This window comes from Bubalus kerabau, chromosome 1, assembly GCF_029407905.1.
Source record: "Bubalus kerabau isolate K-KA32 ecotype Philippines breed swamp buffalo chromosome 1, PCC_UOA_SB_1v2, whole genome shotgun sequence".
Taxonomy (NCBI): domain Eukaryota; kingdom Metazoa; phylum Chordata; class Mammalia; order Artiodactyla; family Bovidae; genus Bubalus; species Bubalus kerabau.
Window position 1 is genome coordinate 21,672,024 of NC_073624.1, and position 27,363 is coordinate 21,699,386.

The 27,363-nt window shown below is 41.3% G+C and overlaps 1 protein-coding gene and 1 pseudogene across 3 annotated transcripts; one reads left to right on the top strand and one right to left on the bottom strand.

The window, feature by feature from the left end:
* Nucleotides 1–1,259: 1,259 nt before the first annotated feature.
* LOC129644701 (C-type lectin domain family 2 member H-like) lies at nucleotides 1,260–26,360 on the bottom strand. Of its 3 annotated transcripts, none has more exons than XM_055570204.1 (6): nucleotides 25,513–26,360; nucleotides 19,693–19,826; nucleotides 10,074–10,202; nucleotides 6,896–7,071; nucleotides 6,211–6,317; nucleotides 1,260–4,724 (listed from the first exon to the last, which is right to left on the bottom strand). In XM_055570204.1, exons 2-6 carry the CDS (start codon nucleotides 19,742–19,744, stop codon nucleotides 4,604–4,606), a joined length of 585 nt encoding a protein of 194 aa, XP_055426179.1. In that variant the 5' UTR covers nucleotides 19,745–19,826; nucleotides 25,513–26,360; the 3' UTR covers nucleotides 1,260–4,603. The 3 variants fall into 3 exon arrangements, with proteins under 3 accessions (XP_055426179.1, XP_055426176.1, XP_055426183.1); XM_055570201.1 differs by lacking the exon at nucleotides 25,513–26,360 and adding an exon at nucleotides 20,909–21,039; XM_055570208.1 differs by lacking the exon at nucleotides 25,513–26,360 and adding an exon at nucleotides 20,909–21,036 and having other exon boundaries at nucleotides 19,693–19,851.
* On the top strand, nucleotides 21,112–22,672 carry LOC129626317 (casein kinase II subunit alpha'-like; annotated as a pseudogene).
* Nucleotides 26,361–27,363: the final 1,003 nt, after the last annotated feature.

Here is a 27,363-nt window from a genome sequence, read left to right on the forward strand (position 1 = left end):
TTAATTTTTTTTTAGATTCCACATATAAGTGATATCATATATTTGTTTCTCTCTGTCTGACTTACTTCACTTAGTATGACAATCTCTAAGTCCATCTGTTAGGTTAGAATAGGTTAGCTAGAATAGGAAAAGGGAGTCCAGAATGGAGGTGGCTAAAAGACAAGAAAGGGAAAAACCCTCAAAAATAGAACAAAGGAAGGTCCAAAGACTGGAGTGAGGACATCAGGTAGAAAAAACAGCACTCCTGGCTAGCCCAGTTTACATAGGGCAGACCCAGGGTGGAGAGGGGGTAGGGAAAACATATAAAAAAGAGGAGCTAAAGGGCACGGTGTCCCTTACTCTCTTCTCTTTGCGTCTTTTGGGTTGGCATGCACTCACACCTCGAAGATGTATTTTTCTTTTATTTTCTAAATAAAACTGAGCTGTAACATGGAGCTGTAACATTGATTTCTCTGAGATCTGTAACATTGATCTGTCCAAGAGCTGTAACATGGTCTGTCCAAGGGCTTTAACATCCGTTGCTTCAAATTTTTGTTGTGATGAGACAGAACCAAGGAAATTACACACTCCCATGACACACCCATGTTGCTGCAAAGGGCATTATTTCATTCCTTTTTATGGCTGAGTAATATTCCATTGTTAAGTACATACCACATCTTCTTAATCCATTCGTCTGTTACTGGACATTTAGATTGCTTCCATATTTTGAGTATTGTAAATAGTGCTGCTATGAACATTGGGATGCATGTATCTTTTCAAATTACTGCTTTCTTTGAACATATGCCCAGGTGTGGGATCACTGGCTTATATGGCAAAGGGGTGGTTTTAAATGAGCACTCTGAAAGCACTTTATATTGCTCCTTCCTTCATCTCAGAGCAGAATGAAGAGATGATAAAGTCCACTTCCAGCTTCTCATTAGAAGTTGGACCACACAACTTGCACCATAACTTTTTTGTCTGTTACCCAAGAATCTGGTTTCCAATTTGCCTGTCTCAGAGAACTAAGGAGGCCCAGCATATGATAATTCTGATTGGACCTAGTATCCTTTAAACTTCTGGGGGCCACTAAGAACAAAGACAAAGGTTTTAATGAACAAAAGTTTAAAACACTGTGCATGCATACAATGGAATATTGATGTTCAATTACATGGGTGTTTTCTCAGCAGAAGCTCCTGTATATTCTAGCTCCTGCCTTACAACTTACCCCTTGGGAACAGTCCCCTCAGCTATCTAAGTGGACGATAATCATGGGCTATAGTCCTCGGTAAGTCTGTTGAAGAAAACATAATTCTCAACTCATAGGTTGTGCATATTTTCAGTCAACAATAGTTTATGCTACTATGAGGGTAGTCATACCAGAAAGAAAAACCATGCGAGCACATGTGAGTAGAGAGTCATGACTTTGAGTTGCATTTGAGACTGAGTAGCTTTCTGTCCAAGAATGTGAAGAGAATATCCCCGTCAATTGCCTTCTATGACACCAACATTGGCAAGCAAGATGTGGAATTAGGAACAAAATATCATTTATTTATACCAGTACTCGACAAAAATGAAATGCTTAGGTACAAATCCAACAAAATGTGTACAAGTTCCATATGAAGAAAAGTACAGAACTCAGGTAAACAAAATCAAAGAATTTAAATCAGCTGATACACCATGTTTGTAGATAGGAAAACAGAATATTTTCAAGATGTCAGTTCTTTACAACATCATCTATAGGTTCAATATACTCACAATAAAAATGCAGCAAGTCATTTTATAGATTTTGGCAAAATAATTCCAAAGTTTATATGAAGAGTCATAATACCCAGAATAGCCAACCCAATATTGAAGAAGAAAATTGGGGAATGGACCCTATTTGATGTCAAGCCTTACTATCTAGCTACAGTAAGCAAGTTAGTGTGCTGAAATAAGACAAACAGATCAATGGGACAGAATAGAGAGACCAGAAATAGACCTTCATAAATGCAGTCGACTGAACTTGGACCAAAGAGCAAAGGCAATATGAAGGAGGAAACAGAACAGGCCCCATCTTGAAAGCAGGACTCCATCTTGGTCTGGACTGTGGACTTTGAGCTCTATGCCCAGTATCTATGGAAACGATATACCGATGGAAAACCAGACCCCGGATGAAGGAGCCTCAGGACTTGTACCTAGACTCTCCATCGTCTAAAAGACTATGCTAATTATCTCTGTAACAGAACAAAGTCATAAATCCCATTATGCTTATCGGGGTATGACCACAGGCCTATTGATAAATGCTCACTGTTTAACTATCTAGGCTTATGACACACGAATCATGGGTTAACTTTGATCTTATATCTCTTTTACCTTGTCCTGACTAGTTTCAAGGAATTTGGGGAGGTGGGTTTGAGCACGTACACTTAGGGTATATAAGGTTTTCACAAAAACTGGTCAGGGTCCTTGGCTAAGAGGAGACTCTGCCTTGGGCCCGCCGGTGTAATAAACTGCACTCCACTATCTGCATTGTCCTCTGAGAGAGTTTGTTTCCCAGACGCGTGGCTACAACAAATACAACGGATATCAACATGAATCTGCCACAGGTATACACGTGTTCCCCATCCTGAACCCTCCTCCTTCATGTTGATATATGGCAAAACCAATACAATATTGTAAAGTTAAAAAATAAAATAAATAAAATTAAAATTAAAAAAAAATACAACAGAGAAAAAGTAGTCTTTTTAAAAAATCGTACTTGAACAATTGAACATACAAAACACACACACACATACACAAGTTAAATGCTAATCTAACACCCATCACAAAAAAATAACACAAAATGCTATTGGCACTATTTTTACTTTCATTTCCATACAGCAATGATGAAAGAAAACTATGTATTAAATATTTAAAGAGTCAAATAGAGTAACAAGAGACTTTCATCTGTTACCTCATTTGAATCTTTAAAATAGCCAGTGAAACTGGTGATCGATTTATTTTTCATGTGAAGTACCTCTGCTTTGAAGTAATTTATAAAGGTCACAATGAGAAGTTAGCAGGCAGGAAGGCCAGGGGTCTCCAAACAGAGTAAATAGGCTGCAAGTGTCAGACATTTTTTCTCTCTCTCTTAAGCGGCAGGAGGAAACAAACAAGTGTTAGATTTCTTCCCCTTCTCTATATAAATTTAAAAGGAGGTTTCCTTAAAATTCTGTGTTGCCATGACAACACCTGGCTCCACCTGAACTTAACTTTTCTCAAACCTTGAGCTTACCAATGCATTTTTCTCATGGAAATGTTTGTCTTAAGCTATGTTAGTGTATTATGTACATTCTGCTTCTAAAACTCAATCATACATAAAAATTTGTGAGACTGGGTATCACTTGGGTAATGAGTGGAGGCAATTCACTATTTGTGATTTAAATGGGGTGAAAGCAGGATTTTAAAAATCCAATAAAGTGTAAAAAACAGATTGGTATTTGTTTATAGGTATAATATTTACTTAGCACACTGTAATTTAAAACAGAAACACTGAGAATTAAAGTGTAAAAGGCACCTTTACAGTATTTCTAATGCCTTAAAATAGAGTTTAAAGTAAAATTAGTCTTAGTAATCTTTTAAATTTTTTGGCTGCCCCAGATCTTAGTTGCAGCATGTGGGATCTTTGATATTCATTTTGGCATGTAAAACCTATTTTTTTTCCCCCCAATTTTATGATTTCGTTTCCTACTTATTGTGGTAAATGGAGAATTTATTATTATTGGAGCAAAATCCCACATGCCACAACTAAAGATTCCACATGAGGTACATCTGATTCACTTTGTTGTACAGCATGCGGAATCTTTAGTTGCCGCAAGTGGGACCTCTTGCTTGCAGGATGCAAGTTCTAGTTCCCTGACCAGGGATCCAACAGTCCCCTGCACTGGCAGCAGAGTCTCAGCCACTGGGCCACCAGGGAAGTCCCTAGACTTAGTAGTGTTAAAAACTTCTCTATAGATTTGTTTTCTTAATTTAATTAATTAATTATTAGTTTTTGGCAGCACTGGACCGTCACTGCAGTGTGTGGATTTCTCACTGTGGTGCCGTCTCCTGCAGTGAAGCACAGGCTCTAGGCGTGAGGCTTCAGTAGCTGCAGCACTCGGGCTCATAGTTGTGGCTCACGGGCTCTGGAGAGCGGGCTCAGTAGCTGTGGCACAAGAGCCTAGCTGCTCTGTGGTGCATAGAATCTTCCTGGACCAGGGTTGGAGCCCGTGTCTGCTGCATTGGCAGGCAGATTTTTATCCACTGTGCCACCAGGGAAGTCCAAAAACGTGACCATGTACATTTGGAACTGACAGTAAGGGAATTTTGAATGTGTTAACCAATGGTAACATTTCTCATTTGTTATTAAAATAATTGTGCATGGTTTCAGCTATCATAGTCATTTTTATGGTCCCACATGTGCAAATAAAGTGCCATTTGTATGGAAAAAAGGGAATTCTTTCAAAGTCGAGTCTGACCCTGTGACCCCATGGACTGTAGCCTACCAGGCTCCTTCCTCCATGGGATTCTCCAGGCAAGAATATTGGAGTGGGTTGCCATTTCCTTCTCCAGGGGATCTTCCCGATAACTTCTGAGCCAGCTCCCTAAAAATGCCTTGAAGAATTTAAGGACATGCAGACGTTATTTGTTTGCTGCAAATCCATTTTCTATCTGTATAACTTCTGGCACTGCTAATTCCAAGGTCATTCAGGTAGCCACGTTCCCCATCTCCTGTGATGATGAACCTAAAACCAAACATGAAAACGTTAAAAAAGCATAGGCTGGACATCTACATTTATTTCTCCCCTATAATCTTCAGCACCCCCACTCCACATATTTTTAATGTGGACAAGAGAAAAATGAAAATCTGTTGTTCATAACGCTTCTGAGTAAATATACACCATTTCTGTATTCAGTTCCTTTTATATTCTGAAAGTCACTGCTGGAAAATTGGAAGATTATTATCATCCATCCCAAATTCAGTTATGTTGTTGACTAGGTATTTAACTAGGACTCGCTGTTGTAGCCAAGTGAACTGCTCCCATGGGTGGTGATAAAAGAAACTGTCACATACTGAAATATCAGTAAGTCATTCTGGCTTATACATGACTTAACTTGAATTTTATGCTATAAAATAGTCTGTCTGTGCCATAATAAACATCCACTGACATCTACTTTAATTATTACACAAAAAGGCACACTGACCAGAAGTAAAGAATGTCCAAAGTAAAAATAAAGTTTAAATGTCCCTCTTCTTGAGACACCAATGCTGGTCCTGCTTCGATGATAAGACTCCCTTCCCAGGTGCCAATGCCGTATTGACCCACCATGTACTTGCTGGTCTATTCTTTTTTTTTTTTTAAAGCAAAACCTTGAAGGAATGTAACTCTGAAATGTAACTCTGACTTGTTTAATATTCTATTTTCTGACAAGATATAAAACAGGGCCAGAAACCCTGTTTCTCTGAAGCAGTTTCTCAGAGTAAATCTGGGAAGTGGGCTTCTGGGCTAGTCCTCAACTTGGCTCAAATAAAACTCTTTTCTATTCGTATTTTTGATCGTTTACTGATTATTTTAATTAGCTTTCAGGAACATGATTTTCAGTGTTCTCCTGACCTGTTTCATACATGTGTGAAATAAACGTATGTGCTTACTAGTAAATTCTTAAATGGGCTTAGCTTTGATTGAGGGAAGTGATTGCCCCTTACATTCTATATGCTCCAAAGTAATGGTTACATTTAACACATTCCCACTGAAGTGTTCACAACCCAAGATGTGTTCCTAAGTTCCTTCCAGGGATAAATTATCACAGGAGGGATTCCCACTGGTTCTCTGATGACCTTCCTTTTAGGAATGGACTGGGCAGCAGGCAGAGTGGACTGAAGGTCTGTGGATACCAATTCTTCAGTGGCTTTCCAAAACTGTAGGATCCCAGGGTACCTCAGCTGCTCTCTCTACATTCTAAACACGGATTTCAGCACAGTTTAAGTCAGTGGGTGAAAGCGGAAGAACTATGTCCAGTGTCATCATCATGCTAAAGATTTCAATTAAAAACATGGTATGTAAAGTTTTCCCAAAGGCACAGATAATAAACAGAAGAGCATACAAAGGATTTTTATTTTATACCTCATAGTGCAGCAAACTTTCCATGATATTAAATTTACCTTCCCATATATACAACTCACACCCATAACTACATATAAATAGAATAGAAGGCAGTCTAAAAACTTACGAGGCATTATATTTAGAGTCGTCAGTCCACTTCCAAGCATGATGTGGTGATTCTCTGCTAAGGCCAATCCAATGGTCAGAAGGGCCTTTGTATCTTTTCAGAAAGTTCTATTATAAAACACAGAAAGCAAAAACACATGTCTCCTTCATTTTACCCTTGAGACCAGCATTCTCTCTTTGGATGACAGGCTGGTAAGATTGAGAAGCTTAGACATTGAAGGGAAGACGAGTCCCCAGTTCTCAGCTTAAGTCACTCAAATGTCTCTGATCCTAAATTACATTAAAGTGATCACACATCTCAATTTGACTGGAAAAGTCCCAGGTTATGCCTGTGGTTCCAACATAATATTATCACTTCCAACATAAATTGTCACTTTCAGTCCCCAAAATGTCCCAACTTGGATGATAAATTACACGATTACCATACTTCTTTTTACAATGGGAACAATATATCTAATTTGAAGATTAACTATGGGTATTACATGAGAGAATGTGTCCAAATCGTCTCACAGGGTTCCAGGCAGAGAACATACCCAAGAAATATCAGGCACTAATATGCACTCCAAGCCCCCAAGTCTGCCTGGAATGGGATCCTTCCTCTTCTTTCAGCTGTCACCCTGTGCGACCTATATCCTTCTCAGGGGCTAAGTATTTAACACAGAACATGATCCAAAAATATTCCTTACCAGCTCCTCCTCAGTTTCAAACTGAGCAAGAACAGCTTCCAGTGAAGTACAGGATATCTGACTCAATGTCCAACTCTCTGAGTCTTCAGAAAAATAAAAACACTTACTCCCAAATCCAATCCATCCTTCTGGGCAGGTGACATACAGAACGTGTAAGTCTGTCTTTCTGCTTCTCACTAAAAGTTGGACAGACACAGTGAAGAATATCAAATAAATTTTCCCACCCATTTTATCTATTTTTCCACTTACCATCCTGAGGTCAGTCTTTTTTTACATATGTATATATACATAGATACACATGTGTACATGTATATGTAGGTACAGTATAACTAAATTCCAAAATGAGGGGTTTGAAGAAAAGCATGGCAAAGAACAACTAGACGCTTGTACTTTTATAGCCTTGGCTAATAGCATTTTTTTTTTTCTCAAAATCTGAACAGGGGCTACTTTCTATAGGTAGACAGATTCTTAGAAATGTCTTCCAAGTCTAAACTCCTCTGTTTTTCCCAAAGAATAGTTTTTCTTTATATGTACGTTGGCAGCATTCATTACATATAGATTTGTGGAACCAGCTCTCTGCTTCTCACTAAAAGTTATACAGACACAGTGAAGCATAACAAATAAATTTCTCATCCCTTTTATCTATTAACCACTTATCATTTTGAGGTTGGTCTTTTTTTGTAAATATAACATATGTATGTATGTACACGTATACACACATGTATTCATATATGTAAGTACAACAAAACTAAATTCCAAAATGAGGAGTTTGAAGAAAATCATGGCCAAACATAAACTAGACTCCTGTACTTTTATGGCTGTGCAAACAGCATTTTGTTTTTCTTAAAATCTGAACAGGACCTACTTTCCATAGGCAGACAGATTGTTAGAAATGTCTTCCATGCCCCATGTGCTTGTTTATCAGAATGCACAGTTTTACTTTATATGTATTTTGGCACCATACATTACACAATTTCATATTATTTTGCTTCCAGAGTCATATTCTCAGGTGCTTGTCTATGTACTAAACACTCTCTATGGAGGCCACCCAACTCTGGGTTATATGCAGAATTGCTGAGCTGTAATGAACATTACTTTGCCAACAAAGGTCCGTCTAGTCAAGGCTATGGTTTTTCCTGTGGTCATGTATGGATGTGAGAGTTGGACTGTGAAGAAAGCTGAGAGCCAAAGAATTGATGCTTTTGAACTGTGGTTTGGAGAAGACTCTTGAGAGTCCCTTGGACTGCAGGGAGATCCAACCAGTCCATCCTAAAGGAGATCAGTCCTGGGTGTTCTTTGGAAGGAATGATGCTGAAGCTGAAATTCCAGTACTTTGGCCACCTCATGTGAAGAGTTGACTCATTGGTGGGGGCAGAAGGCGAAGGAGACGACAGAGGATGAGATGGCTGGACGGCATCACTGACTCGATGGACGTGAGTCTGAGTGAACTCCTGGAGCTGGTGATGGACAGGGAGGCCTGGCGCGCTGCGATTCATGGGGTCGCGAAGAGTCGGACACGACTGAGTGACTGAACTGAACTGAACTGAATGAACTTCCAACTAATATTTCTAATGCCTCGTGAAATGCTACCAGCTTTAACCATTTATAAAATACCAACTGCTAGTTAGTGTGTGGAAAAGTGATTGTACTTTGCTGCGTGCCAAAAGAGCAGACTTCTCTGAGATCTCTTTTCTTTTTTTGGTTTCTTGGGAAATGCAGTATTGAGATCTGTGGTCACTTGCTGAGTGCAAGCTAGTGGTAGTTGTTACCACTAGCTTAGTGTAGTAATCTAATAAATGATTTTATCAGATAGAATTTGCCTTGGAAAGAATGTTCTGTGAAAAACTAACATATGAATATATATATATTTTATATGGTGACTTTTTCCCCTGAGGTCAGTCTTGAAGTACATATGGTACATTTGATTGTTGCCTCCCAGAGTCATCACTAACAGTCTTATCTCAGGCACAAAAGCCATCATCCACTGATCTTCAAGCAGAGAATCTGTGCATCTCACTTCTCAGGGGTCCACGAACAAAATGGTTTTAAGGAAATCAATTTCTGTAGCATTTAATTCCTGTAGTACGCTTTCTTAGCATCATACGGATTTCCCATTCCCCACATCTCCTTAATATCAGTCTTTCTTACTCTTGACAAAAGAAAGGCAAACTCTTTACCTTTCCTAGATTTTACTATGCTACATCTCTTAGGGGTATAAAACCTTCTAGTAGACAAAACATGGCATAGTTCAACTAATGATTTTAGTACCACAAATACAATGTAGTATTTCCAGTGTTTCTGCAAATGCTATTTTATATGTATTTCTGTTAAATATGTATAAAAATATTTGGGCCCTTGTTAGATGCTCTGAAACCAGCACGATATCAGAGGTATCTTCCCATATCAGGCTATGGGAAGAATAAGTGTTTTTCCTTCATAACCTCACTTTTTCCTTCCTTATCCAATCTGATAGGAAATACTGTTGGTTCAACTTTCGAGACAGATTGTGCCACCAGGTCCCACCTCCACTGTTATCACCAGGGCCAAGCCACAGTCCCCTCTGGTGTGGATTTCTATAAGGTTACTCTAGTAGGTGTTCCCAAAGTCTAACTTTTCTTCCAACAGTCAAAATGGTTTTATTCTAATGAAATTTACACCATGGCATTCCTCTCCTACAATTTCCCTTTTCCTGATACCCCCCACTGTGCTCAGATTAAAAGCTCAAGTCTTTACCTGCCTCATTAGGCTGTGACCTCCCTGACCCCCAGCCCGTTACTCTTCCTCATTCCCACCTTGCTTCAGCTGTAGAAGCCTCCATGCTGTTCCCCAAACCTACCAGGAGATTCTTCCTTTCATTCTACTTGTTCCTGCCATCTGGAGTGCTTTCTCCACATAGCCACATGGCTCCTTCATCTCCTTCAGGTTTGCTGAAAAGTCATCTTGTCAAGGAGGCTGACCCTGGACACTTATATTCATCTCAATCTGTTACCTTATATTATAATATCTGCATCTTCCTGCTATTAATAGAACAGGAGTTCCCTGGGAATTTTTTATGTTTTGTTCACTGATATACCTCAAACATATCACACACCCTGGCACATAATGGAGCTCAATAAATATTTATTGACAATGTGAATGTGCAAAGAACATGGTACGGTTTGGAGAACAGGGAGCTCACCTGCCAGAAGAGCAGAAAGTGTCGCCGCATTTAGAGCTACAAGTATAAAAATAATCAGGTTGCAGCAGCAAAGCTTGGCAGGTGTAACAGGAGATATAATTGCCAGGAATTTCTTTCGGAGATCTTTATCTATAAAGAGAAATGTCATAATCTCAATTTCATGGAAGCATTAAAAGAAAAACTTAAATTTATCACAGAATCAACATGTAAAATCCACTGTACCTCACCTCCCCTATTGCCAAACTCTCTCACAAAAGGTCCATGTCCAGGAGAGATGGCCATGGCCTAAAAGCGACCAGAGATAAGAGAAACAGTATTTTTCCCCTGGAGGGTCTTCCAGTTATTCTAAGAAGAACTAATAAGAGAGTAAGAGACAGACAGACTAGAAATCAGAATGAAAACGAAACATACAAACAATCCAGATTTACCTCCACAAATAACAAATTTGATTAGAAGTTCTAAGAGGAGCATTAGAAAACTAATCAATATAATTCATCACAATAACAGAAGAAGAGAGACCATCGATATAGACATAAAAGGAGAAGGAAATGGCAACCCACTCTAGTATCCTTGCCTAGAGAATCCAGTGGACAGAGGAGCCTGGTGGGCTTCTGTCCGTAAGGTCGCCCAGAGTCAAACATGACTGAAGCAACTTAGCATGCATGCATGCATGCATAGCCATAAACTGTGGAGAAACGTGAGTCATCCCACATAACAAAGCCCAGCAAATTATGAACTGAACTTTTACTTTTCATAAAAATAGTACAGCTAACATGATACTTAATGGTGAAAAAGTGAATGCCTTCCTCTAAAGGTCAGGAACAAGGCAAGGATGCCTGTTCTCACCAATCCAATTTAACATTTTCCTAGAGGTTCTATCAGTGCCAATAAGGCAAGAAAAGTAAATAAAAGACATATAGAGATTAGGAAGAAGTGAAAGTGTTTCTAGACATGGTATCCACTCACCTCCCACTAGAAATAGTAATTTGAAAATTATCTGCACATGAAAATACCTTCCCAAGAGACAAGTATTCCAGGCACACCCACTCCCTGCCTCATCCCAGCTCCTTGCACTCCAGCAATTCTGGCACATAATGCAGTCTCAGACAGCTTCCACCCCAGGTTTCCTGTGGGCTCCTAGGAGCCAAGCTCCTGTCTCCCACTGCATCTGCCAATTCCAGCAGCTCCAGGTGGGGTTCCTGTGACACTTGGCTCCTGGTGAACTCCTGGGGACCAGGCCCCACAAACCCTTCCCTCAGGACTCTGCAGTCCAGCAGAGAGAGAGAGACCCTCTCCCTGTGGGAAAAGGAGAGTAAAGCCGTGCTTGACTTGACTACAGATTCCAGGTCTACCTGCTCTAGCATCACATCAGTCTGACTCCTTCAGCCCTGGGTGACACCCTGCAGACTCACTAACCAAGGTCCCCCTCTCCCCAGTGTCTGCCAGCTCCAGTGAGCCAAGTGATTACTGTGAGATTAGACTCCTGGCAGGCTCCTGGTAACCCAGGCCACCTTTCACCCTAAGGACTGTGGACTTGCGTGGCCATAGGCAGCTCCTATCACTCCTGCTGGCTCCCATGAATCAAGAAACCAACATAACCAGTCATTGTTGTTGTTTAGTTTCTAAACCTTGTCTGACTGTTTTGCGACCCCATGGACTGTAGCCTGCCAGGCTCCTCTGTCTGTAGGATTTGGTGCCTATATCCATGGGATTTCCCAAGCAAGAATTCTGGAATGGTTTGCCATTTCCTTCTCCAGGGCATCTTCCCAACCCAGGGATCAAACCTATGTCTCCTGCTTGGCAGGGGGATTCTTTATACCACTGAGCCACCTGGAAAGCTCCAACCAGTCACTAGGAAAACATAAAATCCAGTGAGCTGCCACAAGATGTGTATCAGAGTGGCAAATAAAATAACAAAACTAAATGATGGTGAAGAAATGATAGAAATGGAATTCTCATGAACTGTTGAAAATGCAACAGTACAGCCACTTTGGAAAACAGCTTGGCAGTGAGGTGTGGCAAACATAACCTCACCACATGCCCTAGCAATGCCATGCCTAGGTATCTATGCAAGAGGAATGGAAATTTCCATTTATACAAAAACCTATACTTGAACATTTATAATAACTTTATTTATTGTCACCAAAAACTGGCAACAATCAAATATCCTTCAGCTGGGAAAAAGGTAAAGACCACTTTGTACTAAGAAAAAAGAAAAGCTTGACCCCATGCTTCAGATCAGATCAGATCAGATCAGTCGCTCAGTCATGTCCAACTCTTTGCGACCCCATGACTCACAGCATGCCAGGCCTCCCTGTCCATCACCAACTCCAGGAGTTCACTCAGACTCATGTCCATCGAGTCAGTGATGCCATCCAGCCATCTCATCCTCTGTCGTCCCCTTCTCCTCCTGCCCCCAATCCCTCCCAGCATCAGAGTCTTTTCCAATGAGTCAACTCTTCGCATGAGGTGGCCAAAGTACTGGAGTTTCAGCTTTAGCATCATTCCTTCCAAAGAAATCCCAGGGCTGATCTCCTTCAGAATGGACTGGTTGGATCTCCTTGCAGTCCAAGGGACTCTCAAGAGTCTTCTCCAACACCACAGTTCAAAAGCATCAATTCTTCAGCGCTCAGCCTTCTTCAGAGTCCAACTCTCACATCCATACATGACCACAGGAAAAACCATAGCCTTGACTATACAATTGCTCATTTATTATCTTCATTTGACTCTGTAAATTTTACGGAGACTTTCTCTTCCACAGAGACCCCGAAAACTCTGGATTGCCTGAAAATGTAAAAGGGCACTAAAGAAAGCAGTGAGATGCTTCCGAACTCATGTGTTATCATGACCTTCTGTCCCTAGAACACAAGTGAGAAGTGTGACTTTGGAAATGCCACCTGCTCTTCCACTGCGCTCTCTCTTCCAAACAGTGTTCTGTTCTCCTCCTTGCCTTACTTAAAAATGAGAATCTTTTTCACAGAGTGTTTCCTATTGTGAAAGTCCTTGTGAATAATGTCTCTCTTTATTAAGTCTACACGATTGATATACAGTACAATATAACTGAATTTCAAACGCATTATGCTGGTGAGAAAAACCTGACTCTGTGGGCATTCTTATAATGCAAGAGTATCAAAATAGAAAACAAATCATTGGTTGCCAAATGATGAGAAGAGAGGAAATAAATATATACAGAGAGCATGTGTATGTGTGTTAGGGGGTGTGGGGTGTACTCTTATTGTGCTGTGGCCACATGATTATATGTATTTGTCAAAACTCATAGAAATGTACACCAAAAGCTGAATTTTACTGAATGTTAATTATACTTTTAAGAGTTCCTGCTAACTTTCTTTTAACTGCCACATTTCACTCATTGCACCTATATCACCTAGAATGTTCAGGAGCCTGAGTTTAAATGCTAGGCTGGGGTGGGGTGGGGGGGGGATATAGGAATGACTTCTTTAAATGCTATACAATGGCATTTGGATTTTGGCTCTATATGAAACTTTCCATCTTCATTCTTTCCGGTTCTGCATTAAAGCAAAATTGTCTTGAAATTCTGTATGTTATGACTTCTGAGAAATGGAAGATTTCCGGCCATAACAGTAAGCAAAGGACGCCACAGTAATGAGCAATCGCAGTCATCATAGAATGGTGAGCTGGCGAGCCCTGAGGGAACTTAGGAAGAGGAGAAATCCCTCCTTCTAGTAACCCTCAGACTGCAGCCACTCTCTATGCTGAGCCCTGAAGGAACTCAGGATATGAAAACACAGGATACTGGCCCCAGATATTTGAGGTGCGTATCAAAGGAATGATTTCAGTGAGACCAGACTTTTGCATCTTCCCATACATAGAAAAGTGCTAAATTCCTTAACCTGGGATATCTGGTTTTCTTTAATTTACAAAAAAATTGTTTGATATTCAAAGGCTACATGCTGTTTGTTGCAAAGTTTCTATACCATCTGGCTCCCCTCTTGCCTCCTTGGAGCAGTTCTCTCAGGGTTATTTGAGATGCTCTCTCCCTGGCTTAAGTTCTGAAAGTTCCCACTGAATAAAACATGACTCTTGCAGCCAGGAAGGGTTAATTTTGACTCCATACAGGATCTGTTTCTTTGACTTTAACTCTCATTTCACTGCTTTTGTTATTACAGGCATACACAATGGCCTGCCTCAGGGAGCCCTGTCTCCCCACTTCTGCCTGCCTGTTGGGCAAGGGTGCCTCTGTTTGGCTCACAGGGAGAGAGTCTGACTCCTCTCATCTGTGAAGGGCTATGACATTCCTGTTCTTTGTGTGGGAAATGGCACCCCTCCCCTGTTGATTACCAGCCTGATTGAGAAATTCACATTTGGTGGCCAGAACTGCAGAGAGCTGTTTCATCTTTGTTTATTGATATCACAGCAAATATTTCATGTCATACCACCCAAGACTGACGTAAAGAAGTGAAACTAACACATCCCTCTGCGTGAGGCCTGCTATTCTAAGAGATACTGACAAAAATCAATTATTTTCTTTTTATTTTGATTCCTCACCTCCCCCCATCTCTGATCCATAAAATAACCTGGCATCCAGACCCTGACATGATGGTTATTTCAAGATGTTAGTCAACCATCTTCTTGGTCAGCCAGCTCTTTGAATAAAGTCATATTCCTTGCCTCAACACCTTGTCTCTCCGATTTATTAGCCTATTGTCAGGGGTGAGCAGAGTGAACTTGGGCTTGGTAATACTCTCAACTTTTAGGTTGTGAATACGTTTTTAAGTTTACACTTCCACAATTTTTTTCATTGTTAGAAGAGTAAGATGTGAATCTCCCCTTACCTCTCTCCAATGGACCTCCTATTTGCCCCTTACTAATATTCTAAAAGGGGCTTCCCTGGTAGCTCAGCTGGTAAAGAATTTGCCTGCAATGTAGGAGACCTGGGTTTGATCCCTGGGTTGGGAAGATCCCCTGAAGGAGGTCATGGTATTCTTGCCTGGAGAATCCTCATGGACAAAGGAGCCTGGTAGGCTACAGTCCATGGGGTTGCAAAGAGGCAGACATGACTGAGTGACTAAGTACAGTATTCTAAAAGTCCTCCCTTTTTCTTCTTATTTCTCTATATCTTTCTCCTAACACCCTCCCTTGTTTCATTTCTCTTTCTTGCTTACTTACTTCTGTTCTGTTTTTTTGTATGCAAATAAAATTTGCCACCCCAAAAATGTCTCTTCAACATGTAGATTATTTCAACCTGGAAATTAGCACGGCACCCAAAATCCAGGAAGAATATTTGATCTTCGCTCTATCTGTCTTAAAAAATTTAGATAGCGGGGCTGTTTAGAAGAGAGCTATCACCAGAAATATCTGCAAAGAATATGGGCCTGAGTGGGGTGGGGGAAACTGGGCAGGGCCTAGAGATCAGAGTCCATCGTGGCCCTAAAGATCTTTGTCTCTGCACAGCCCTGCAAACATTTATTCACCAAACTTTTGCTTTTCCATTTCCATTTCCTTCTTTCTGAAGTCCCAAACCAATACCTCCAACATCTTTTGTCTTTAGCTGAAGATGCTATTTAAGGTGAAGCTATTGGCCATTTTGGTGAGTTACTCAGTTTTCCTGGGTGTGTCTCATGTATACATACGATTCAACTTGAGATGTGGAATTTCTTGCCGTATCAATAAACCAGGATGTCACAGCCATCAGCAGTTTTGACCCTCCAAATGTGAAATTCTGAGCCTTGAGTGTGCTTAGGAAGGAGAATGATACTTGCTATCTCTCAGTCATTAAGCTGCAGCCCTCCCTGCCGTGAGCATAAGGAAAAGTTCAGGAGACCAACCCCAGACAGCTGAGGTGCATATCAAGGGAATGATTTCAGCGAGCCCAGACTCTTGCATCTTCTAGTACAAAGAAATCACTACATTTCTTAACTTGGGATATCTAGTTTTCTTTAAATCACAATAATTTGGATGTTCAGATTACCTGCCCCTTGTTCCAAACTTCTACATAACCTGACTCCTCCCCCCTCTACTCAGAGCAGTTTTTATGGGGTTACATGAGACATTGTCTTCCAGGCTTGAAGACCTAAAAATTCTCATCGAATAAAAGGTAAATCTCAACATTAAGGTGCATATATTTCATCAGTCTGCAAACTTTTGTTTGATTTTTGATATCTGTCTCATGTCAATTTAATTCTTCTGGTTTAGAAGAGCAGAGGAAAATATCTTCCTCCCTTACACTCTCCTGTGGTGTGTCCTCTTCCTGTCTCCCTTTAAATTCATATGGCTTTTATGTTACACTCTGAACACAATAACCTTCAAATTTCTAGTTTGAAAAATGGTGTTAGAAATTATCTCACAGAAGAACAGAGAGGAGCTGATGATGGAAGCATGACATGTACTCAGGAAAGACAAAGAAGGTCTTCTCCACCACCTACTTTTCCTTTGACCGTAGCCCAGTAAGTTCTGCAGTGCAGGAGGACACTGCCCACCCACTCAAAAGCCTCACAATTGTTCCATTCTAATAAATCACTTCTTATCTATCACCAGGGCTTCCCTAGTGACTAAGATGGTAAAGAATCTGCCTGCAATATGGAAGATCTGGGTTCAATACCTGGGTTGGGAAGATCTTCTGGAGAAGAGATGGGCTACCTACTCCAGTATTCTGGTCTGGAGAATTCCATGGACAGAGGAGCCTGGCAGGCTACTGTCCATGGGGTCGCAAAGAGTCGGACATGACTGAGCGACTGTCACTTATTCATCACTTTGCCTCTCAGTGAATTTTTTTTGGGCTCAAAGATAAAGAACTGTGGTACCGGAACTCTTTGGAGCCCCTGTAATGACACCAAACAGTTTCACCAATAGTCCTAGTTTTTGCAGTTTACCTTTTTTTGTCAATAATTAGTCATGGCTTTATTAAACAAAAGTCTCTTTAGAGAACAGTAAGAAATTAATTCTCAGCTGACATCAGGGGAAAGTGACAGGATGGTACAATTTTTTTTTAATGCAGTGATATTGATAATAACATTAACCAGAGAGGTACTATATTTCAGCAAATACTTTTAATAATAAATCACTATGTTACATTAATACTCTGATGCTCTCATTATATCAAAACTGTTTAACTAAAATGGTTATATTTAAAAGATGCTCATATTTTTATATCACTACTGACAATATCTGGTAGTGTATAAACTACTTTGTAATGTACTCTAAAAAGGATGATATAAAGCTTAGCCATTTAAGATCCACTATGATCAAAGGGCCAGAGAACGAAAATTGTAGTATATTATAGTATGTAAACAATGATAATATATATAATCTATAGAATCCCAGGGACGTAGGAGCCTGGTGGGCTGCCATCTATGGGGACACACAGAGTCGGACATGACTGAAGCATCTTAGCAGCAGCAGCATGAGCAGAGTATATAGTATATATACTATGTATGCGTGTATATATATGTATGCATATATGTACATGTACACACATATGCACACGTGTGCGTGTATATGTGCATATGTGTACATGTGTACATGTGTATACATGTACATGTATGTGTACATGTATACATATGTGCATACACACGTGTATATATCACACATATACATATATACATGTACACATATATGCCACATGCATGCATGTACATATATGTATACATATATGTACATGTGTATATATATACATAATATGCTATGTATACTATATATAGTATACTATATAGTATGTATATGTATACATAGTATATATACATATAGCATGTATATATAGTATACATAGTATACATAGTTTTGTACATATATGTACACATATATGTATAGTATATGTACATATATGTATGTACACACATGTATATATACATATATATATTATCTATATAATATATATACCATATATAGTATATCGTATATATAGAGGAGTATAATATATATATAAACTATTATACATATTATAGTATATAAATAGTATATATTACAGTATATAAACTATTACAGTATATATATTAGTATATATACTATATATATGTGTGTGTGTGTATATAGTATACTTCTGTTATAATCTCTCTCTCTTATTTTCATTCTCTGGTCCTTTGATCATAGTGGATCTTAAATGGCTAATGCTTTTTCCAGTAGTCATGTGAGAGCTGGACTATAAGGAACGCTGAGCACAGGAGAATTGATGCTTTTGAACTGTGGTGTTGGAGAAGACTCTTGAGAATCCCTTGGACTGCAAGGAGATCCAACCAGTCCATCCTAAAGGAGATCAGTCCTGGGTGTTCATTGGAAGGACTAATGCTCAAGCTGAAACTCTAATACTTTGGCCACCTGATGAGAAGAGCTGACATGACTCATTTGAAAAGCACCTGATGGTGGGAAAGATTGAGGGCAGGCGGAGAAGGGGACGACAGAGGATGAGATGGCTGGGTGGCATCACCAACTCAATGGACATGAGTTTGGGTAAAGTCGGGGAGTTGGTGACGGACAGGGAGGCCTGGCGAGCTGCAGTTCATGGGGTCCCAAATAGTCAGACACAACTGAGCAACTGAACTGAATGGATATATATAAATAACACTATATATAAATACAGAAGTATACCAGACCTCGTGAGAGAGAGAAAGACACATAAAGAGGAAAAGAGACAGAGGGAAAGACAAAGAAAAATATTTGGACACATAAATGAGCCTCAATAGATTTCAGCTGAAACACTTAATGATATTACTGAAAATCACATTTACCCTTAATTCCAAAAGGAAACTTTGCAGGGCACTTTTGTGCCCAATGGAAAGAAAACATAGTTTTGTATTTACTTAAAGTTAAAAAAAAAAAAAGAAATTGTGACTTTTACTCCTATTCCTCCAGAAAATGTGAAACCATCATTCAAGGCCCAAGTCAAAAGTAACTTCAGAAGCAGCAGCCATCACCAACTCCCTAGGTTTCATTAAATGCATTGTAGCACAGATCACATCAAATGATAGTAAATTCATTTGTCTGTCCCTGAGATGATGAAGTCCTGAAAGCAGGGTCTAAATACAATCTGTCTTTGTAGCAAATAGCAAATAACAGGTTCTAAATACCTCACTACTACATTTAATCAGACTACAGAATAGGTGTCATGGTTAATTCTTTTAACATATAAATGAATCTATTCTTATTCAAATTCTTTTCCTATTTAGTTCGTTACATAATATTGAGCAGAGTACCCTGTGCTACACAGTAGATATGGGCAACTTTTATCACTATATGTATTACAAAATTGTTGGTATCTGTTTCCCATCACCTCTGGAATATAATCATCTGTTATTTAATATCATAATGCAACTTGCCAGAGTGAAAATTGCCTGCAACCTGGGGAAAATATGAGGACTAATAAAATAAATCCAGAGAACATTTTTCTCTTAAAATTCTGTAACCTAAATCTGTGCAGAAATATTTAAGTAACCTGCCAGTAACAAAACACCTGATGTGACAATTACGCACCTGTCGTCTCACCCACCTCTAGACTCTCAAAACCTATTTCCTTCTATGGAGGTTAACTGTGAAGTACTGATATTCCTAAAGTGCAATTTCTATCCTGTCAGTGGCTGGTGGTATAAGAGCTCCCCCTCCCTCAACCCTCATTTTGTTTTATCAAAGTTTATCAATTTTCACTTACCAGATCTCCCCTCTTCCACACTTTCTCTGGAGGTAGGGTCACTCAGCAACATTTCCAAAGTCTCTGTGGGAGTAATGTTTCTACGTAAGCAAGGGTATTCCGCACTGCTTTTCCCGCGGTTGCCACAACAGGAACTGAGAAGTAAAGCAGGAAACTCTCCTTCAATGAGTAAGCAGCAACAAGATAAGTGAAATTGACAAGACTTTTAAATTTAATGTTGACAAGACCTTAAATTTAAAATGCAAAGTGCTTTTAACTTAGAAAGATCTACTCCACAGACTTTTGTTCCCTATCACAATGGAGTAACAGGGACCAGATTTACTTTCCTGTCTGAATCAACTAAAAAGAAAAAACTAAAAATAAAAAAAATGTTAGAAAAAATCCTTTTCAATCATTGGGCACCTTTCAATGAAGGACAGTGAGCCTTACACTTGCCCCAGCTTATAGCGGGGTAGGTTTTTGTTGTTCAGATGCTAAGTCGTCAGACTTTTTGCAACCCCCTAACAGCAGCGCACTAGACTTCCCTGTCCTTCACTATCTCCTGGAATTTGCTCAAACTCAAGTCCATTGAATTGGTGATGCCATCCAACCATTTCACCCTTTGTCCTTCCCATCTACTGTTGCCCTCAATCCTTCCCAGTATCAGGATCTTTTCCAAAGCAGAGGGAAACCAACAAATGCCAAGAGATTCCCTGAGGTGAACAGGAGAAGCGCAGGGGTAAGACTACAGAGTATCAGAAGAGAGGGAGAGAACTCGAGGGAGGTACACTGTTCCCTTTGGATATCCAGCAGCTTACTGATCACTTGTATATGAGGATGGAGGTGGCGGGGGGTGGGGAGGGTGGGAGGGAGTGGGAAACCCTGTTAATTACAAACTGGGCATTTGCCAATGGCAACCCACTCCAGTATTCTTGCCTGGAAAATCCCACGGACGGAGGAGCCTCGTAGGCTACAATCTATGGGGTCGCAAAGAGTCGGACAGGACTGAGCAACGGCACTTCGACAAGGATTAAATCATGTCCCGGGCCTTTCAGGCGCAGCTGCCTATGCTGGTGCCCATGACCCCAAGGCAGACTCGGAGCTGAGAGCCAAGCCAGGAAGGCTGCTTGAAGCCCGAGGGCCGCCTGCCACGCCTGGCTTCAGGCTGCTCCAAAGACTGGGCAGCTAGGCCAGCCACCCTGGGGGCCCACCGCCCGCCTGCCCCCCGCAAACCTACCCTGGTGTGGCTGCCTGTCCCTAGGCCAGCTGTGCTCCTCCTTCTCCGGCAGCCTTTCCCGCTTGGCGGCTCCCTCGGCCTCCGCCTACCCGCCTTAGCCTGGGCTTCCGCCCACCGGATGCCACCTGGGCTGGCTTCCGCCCGCCGGCCCGGCCTCCGCCTGCCTGGCCAGCCACCCTTGAGCAACAGGGAGTACAGGGGCTATGACGTACAGAGCCTTCCTACAGGGGCTAGGAAGTGCAGCACCACTTACTGCGCCAAGGTTCCCTTGGACAGCAAGGAGACCTAACCAGTCAATCCTAAACTTAGGAAATCAACCCTGAATATTCATAGGAAGGACTGATGCTGAAGGTGAAACTCCAGTAATTTGGCCACCTCATGGAAAGAACTGACTCACTCCCTGATAAGACTGAAGGCAGGAGGAGAAGGGAGTGGCAGAGGATGAGATAGTTGGATGGCATCATTGACTGGATGGACAGGAGTGTGAGCAAACTCTGGCAGATGGTGAAGGGCAGGGAAGCCTGGCATGCTGCAGTTCATGGGGGTCACAGAGTCGGACACGACCAAGCAGCTGATCAACAAAAACCAGCTGGTTGGAAAACTTGGGTCGGGGAAATTATAGTGAAGTATTTGAGGCTGTTAACATCACCAACAGTGACAGAGTGATTTTAAAAATCCTCAAGCCAGGGGAGAAAAAAAATGAGAAAATGAGAAGTTGACCTTTCTGGAGGACTCTCCTGGTGGAACAACTATCATTTAGCTGATTAACACCATGAAGGACTCTGTGTTGGAGACCAGCTCTGGTATTTGAATATATCAATAATACAGATTTTAAGATCTGTCCCATATCCTGACAGATTTTGATATCTGGTTTTAATGTCCTTAAAAAAATACCTTTATTTTATAACTACTTAAAGCTCTGAATTACTTGCCACATCAAGGGAATATGCACAGGAATATGAAACCTCACGATGTCATGAAAGAGCACCACCAGAAACACTGTGACTGATATACTGGGGTCTGGAGGGGATCTTTATCATCCTGCCCAGGACTACAATGTCCAAGTGACCTCCAGGTACTTCATGGGACCAGAGCACTTTGTGGACTAGCAGATGTATGAGTATAGCTTGGATATGTGGAGTTTGGGCTGTATGTTAGCAAGCATGATCTTTCGAAAGGAACCCTTCTTTCAGGTGGCGCTAGTGGTAAAGAACCTGCCTGCCAATGTAAGAGATGTAAGAGATTCAGGTTTGATCTCTGGGTCAGGAAGGTCCCCTGGAGGGGTGCATGGCAACCCGCACCAGTATTTTTGCCTGGGAGAATCCCATGGACAGAGGAGACTGGTGGATTACCGTCCATGGGGCTGCAAAGAGTCGGACATAACTGAAGTGACTTAGCATGCATGCACTTCTTTCATGGACAGGATGACTATGACCAGCTTGTTCACATTGCCAAGGTTCTGGGTACAGAGGAGCTACATGGGAATCGGAATAAGTATCACATAGACCTAGATCTACACTTCAATGATATTTTGGACAACATTCATGGAAACACTGGAAACATTTTATCCATAGTGAAAACAGATGCCTTATCAACCCTGAGGCCCTAGATCTTCTGGACAAACTTCTGTGATATGACCAAAAACAGAGACTGACTGACAAAGAGGCCATGGAGCACCCATACTTCTACCCCATGGTGAAGAAGCGGTCCCAGCCTTGTGCAGATAATGCTGTGCTTTCCAGTGGTCTCACAGCAGCCAGATGAAGATTGGCAAATGCTGGCCTCTCAAAGAAAGCTTCATTTCCCAGCACATCTCTCTGTACACATGTATTTTAATGCACATCTCTGGATCAAAAATGTTTTATTCACAACCATAGCTAAAGGTGGAAAGTCAGTTTTCAGAGAGAGAGGGGGAAAAAAAGATGTAATATTAGAATTTATTCAGGAAGGAAAAATTGGATGGAAGGGAAAGAAAGTTCTTCCCTCCCACCCTTTACCTCTTTTTATCCCCATGAGAAACAATTTCTCTCTATTAGGGTAATCTACATTTTTGAGCTCTGATAGGTATACATGGGGGCTTTTCTGGTAGCTCAGCTGGTAAAGAATCTGCCTGCAATGCAAGAGACCCCAGTTCGATTCCTAGGTTGGGAAGATCCCTGGAGAAGGGTGAGTCTACCCACTCCAGTATTCTTGGGCTTCCCTGGTAACTCAGCTGGTAAAGAATCCATCTGCAATGCAGGAGACCTGGGTTCAATCCCTGGATAGGGAAGATCCTCTGGAGGAGGGCATGGAAACTGACCCCAGTATTCTTGCCTGGAGAATCCCCATGGACAGAGGAGCCTGGCAGGCTACAGTCCATGGGGTCTCAAAGAGTCAGACAACACTGAGCGACTAAGCACAGCACACAGCAGAAGGAAAGAATGTGAAGTATACACAGCAGAGATATACATGAATGTGTTGGCAAAGAAAAGTCTTTCTTGTGTGCAGGGACTGGCATTGTGTGGGCTCCTACCTTCAAGACCCTCCTAGATCTCACCCTGTATAATCTCTACATCTGGTGGTTTGTCTATATCCTTTATCACACCCGTTTATAAACTGGTAAGCACAAGTGTTCCCCTGGGCTCTATGAGCCACTCTGGCAAAGTAATCAAAATCGAGGAGGGTTCATAATCTCTTTGATTTGTAGTCAAATTGAACAGGAGTTGTAACCTGGGTCCTGCCACTTGCATTGGCATCTTGAAGTAGGGGTGGGGGGCAATCTTGTGGGGCTGAGCTCTTAACCTGTGGGATCTGATGCTATCTCCAGGTTGATAGTGTTAGAAGTGAGCTAAATTGTGGAACGCCAGGCTAGTGTCACAGACAGTCATTTGTTTAGTAGGAAAGTCTTGTGCACTTGGTGTCCAAAGTGTCAGAAGTGAACAGGTCTGTGTGCGTAATAACGGAGATTCACAGGAAAGAAGAGCCAGTGAGGAAGAACTGTGGATTTTTCCTTTACCCAAATCTTAAAAGGAAGACCCAAAAGGATAGACCTGCTTTCAAATAATTTAACTTCACTTGGAACAAATTCAAGAATATTTAGAGAAAGGCAAAAATACCCAACATCCAAAGGTAAAAACTCACAATCTCTGGAGTGCAAAGATTGCACAGAAGCAGAGAAGTATGATCCCTGATGTGGAGAAAGTGAGCCAAAAAAAAAAACAACCCAGGAATGAAACCAAGCAGGACCCTGTGGGGCTCCTGGGTAGGGAAGTCTTTCTGTCCCCCATTTCTTGTTTGTAGGTTAGAGACTCCAGCCCTAAGATCTTCCTTGTGTTCTTTTTTCTTTTAATAGTTTTTTACATTTTCCTATGGTATTTCTTTTTATTATCTATATTTAATTGGAGGATACTTGTTTTACAATGTTGCGTTTGTTACTGCCATACAAGAATGGGAATCAGACATAACTATATATATATATATATATATATATATATATATATATATATACACATATACATATCCACTCCCTCTTGAGCTTCCCACTTCTCCTCCCCACATTACACCCCTCTAGGTCATTACAGAGCAAGAGGCTAGTCTCCCTGTTTTATATAGCAGATTCCCACTAGCTATCTATTTTACACGTGGTAGTTTATATATATCAGTGTTACTTTCTCAATTTTTCCATTGAGTTTTAAAGAGCAGATTAGAACAGGTGCTAATCAGGGAAGGAAAGGGACACAAGACAAGGGAGGAGGAACAGCCAAGAAACAAAAGAGCAGGCTTGGGGCAGGATCCTGGTTCTACCTCGAGGCATATATATATATATATACATATACATACATAACAATATCTTTAAGCTCTTTATAGAACTAAATCCCCAACAGATGGAAGATCCCCAACAGAATGAAGATTCTTCATTCCAAATTAAAGGGACCAGAGAAGCTCCTCTAGAAGATCACCTCAGGCCAGTTTAACAGAACCACTCTCACAACACGTAACACTTAACCACACTCACAACACATAACACTTAACCACACTCACTTAACCTGTATGACACCAAGAGGGGAACTTCTTTTAAAACACGTTTATTTTGCCAGAGAGACCTTGAGGACATTCAAACCAAGCTTAAAGAGAAATCTCCCCAAGAACATTGGACATTTGTGTCCCTGGAAAAGAGGGGAATTCAGGCCAGTTCCAGAGGGATCTCTAGTTTCCAATTAAGATGCCATTCCTGGGGGTCAGGCTATATTGAGAAAAAAGGGGGGCAATATCTTGAACCAGCTCACTAGGAACACTGGCCACCCTCTCCCAGCTTTTCAAAGCCCTTAATCCCCAGACCACAGGACCTGTCCTAAGGAATCTCCCAGTCACCTGCTAACATTCTGCAAACTCCCATGAAGAGGGCAGCTTAGGGGCACAGCTATCTGGGGAGAAATCAGGTTATATTTTCCCAAATCACCTGTCCAGGCCAGGTACTCATACCTGCATAAGAGATAAGTAAATACATACTGTGCTATCAATGAAATTTAGGAGGTTATTTATTACAGCAACTATGTTACATACCTAGTTAGTTACTAGGTAACTAGTTCAGATACTAGTTACAAGTTACTAGTTCAGATACTCACATTGAAAACAAAGCCCTGGAGAGGTCATGTTGCCAAAACTTGGCCTCTGTTCACCGATGCCAAGGAGAAACATGGAGACCATTTTGGGTGAAGTACAAAAGAATAGCCGTTAATTTCTTTTCCAGGCAAAGGGGACCAGAGCAGGCTAATGCCCTCAAGACTATGTGGTCATGAGGAGTTTCATAATGTTCAAGGAGCAGGGCAAGGACAATTCTCAGATTGGTTGGCATCCAGATGAAGTTTCAAGCATCTTCAGTCTTCTGGTCTCAACCAGTCTAGGATCAATGTTCTGATGGTCAGCAGTTTTCATCTGGAGAGGATCCACTTCTGTAAAAACACCTTAGGAATGTGTGTCATGTCTTTGTCTATATCTTTCAGGGAACTTGGAGTTCAGTGATTCAGCCATATGGCAGAATTATAATCTAAACTGCTACCAATTCCCCAGCCCAACAACTAGTCTTTGTTTCTGCATCTTCATATTTCCTGATGACTGACTCTTGAGCTGGCATTCTACTTCAAAAGACAAGAACACAGGGACTTGCACATGGGTTCAGTCATGGCCAAGTGAAAGCAGGGAATGCGGTTTCTTCATCCTCTCCTTGGCTCTCCCGGTGGCAGATCCTCTTCACTGTGAGCTGCCGCTGGCCAAAGGGGTTGGCTGGTCTCAGGACTGCAAACACTGATGCTACTGCCACGTCCTCCGGTTTCCTGGGTCCTCACACACACCCCTCACCACCCACGGCCTCTCCTGGGTAGTCTCTCACTTCCAGGCCTCAGTCTTCTGCCCAGACACGGGGGAGGCGCCAGATGCAGGGACCAGAAAACAAGTCTGACGGTAGACCAGATTACACTAGGTATCCCTCAGTCTGGATGTCACATACTGGCTTTGTTTTATTTATTGATTTTTCTTTTTTTTTTTTTTTACTGGCTTTGTTTCAACCCAGCTCTGCTTCCTGTGATTTGTTTCTCAGGGCTTCAAGCCGGAAGAGGAAGTCAGAACAGGAGGAAACAGGATGCCTGAAGGTTGCTGGTATTTGGCTCCTCTTCAAACTGCCAAATGTCTGATGGGGGCTGGTGGGCTACTGGTGGATCTAAGAGAATGAACCTCTTCTCAGGCTGTCTGCCACTCTGGGTGCCTTCCTGGCAGAGCAAAAGAAAGTATGCAGAAGGTGTCACAGCCTGGAAATCGCCTTGGCCTAGCAGAGATGCGGACAGGCTTTGTCTCTTTGAGGTTCAATCTGAGGTAACCAAGACTTCTTGGTGTTTCTGTCCTGAGGTGACCAGGACAGAAACTCTGGTTGAGGACACACATGCATATTCAGAAGGCCTTGATTTGTGGTTTGTTAGGAGTGTTATCTCTCAGGAGCCACAGATCAAAATCATTGAAACTACCCCTGGATTACAAAATAGGGGAAATGTATAAAAACCCAAACTACAATGCTACATAAATTGCTACAAGAATTAGGATTGGAGTTGGCAAGAAATAAAGGTGCTTTTTAAAGTAAGAATTGATTGGAGGTCAAAATGGTTACATAGTTGCAGGTAGGGGAAGAGGGTACTTTGAAATTATGTTTGCAGCTGGCCTGCAGCTGCAGACATTGTTCTGAGAACTGTTGGGATCTTTCCTGGTGGTCCAGTGGTTAAGATTGCAAGCATCTACTTCATGGGGCACACGTTCCATCTGCATGCTGCAGGGCATGTGCAAAAAAAAAAAAAATGCTGGTGTTATTCTTGAGTTTGATATAGTCCCTAAAGTTCAAGTTCTCAGAGATTTAAGAACATGTCTGACACCACATCCATGGATGGCTACCTGGCTCCATTTTGAATGTGTGAATCATGGATATTTCTTTT

Bases quoted from the DNA above. Each gene is read 5' to 3' on its own strand.
- LOC129644701 (XM_055570204.1), bottom strand. From the start codon at position 19,744: ATGTTGCTGAGTGACCCTACCTCCAGAGAAAGTGTGGAAGAGGGGAGA. The intron at 10,203-19,692 runs GTAAGTGAAAAT...TTCTCTTTATAG, and splicing joins TGTGGAAGAGGGGAGATCTG to ATAAAGATCTCCGAAAGAAA. The intron at 4,725-6,210 runs GTAAGTTTTTAG...GTTTGGTTTTAG, and splicing joins GACTCTAAATATAATGCCTC to GTTCATCATCACAGGAGATG.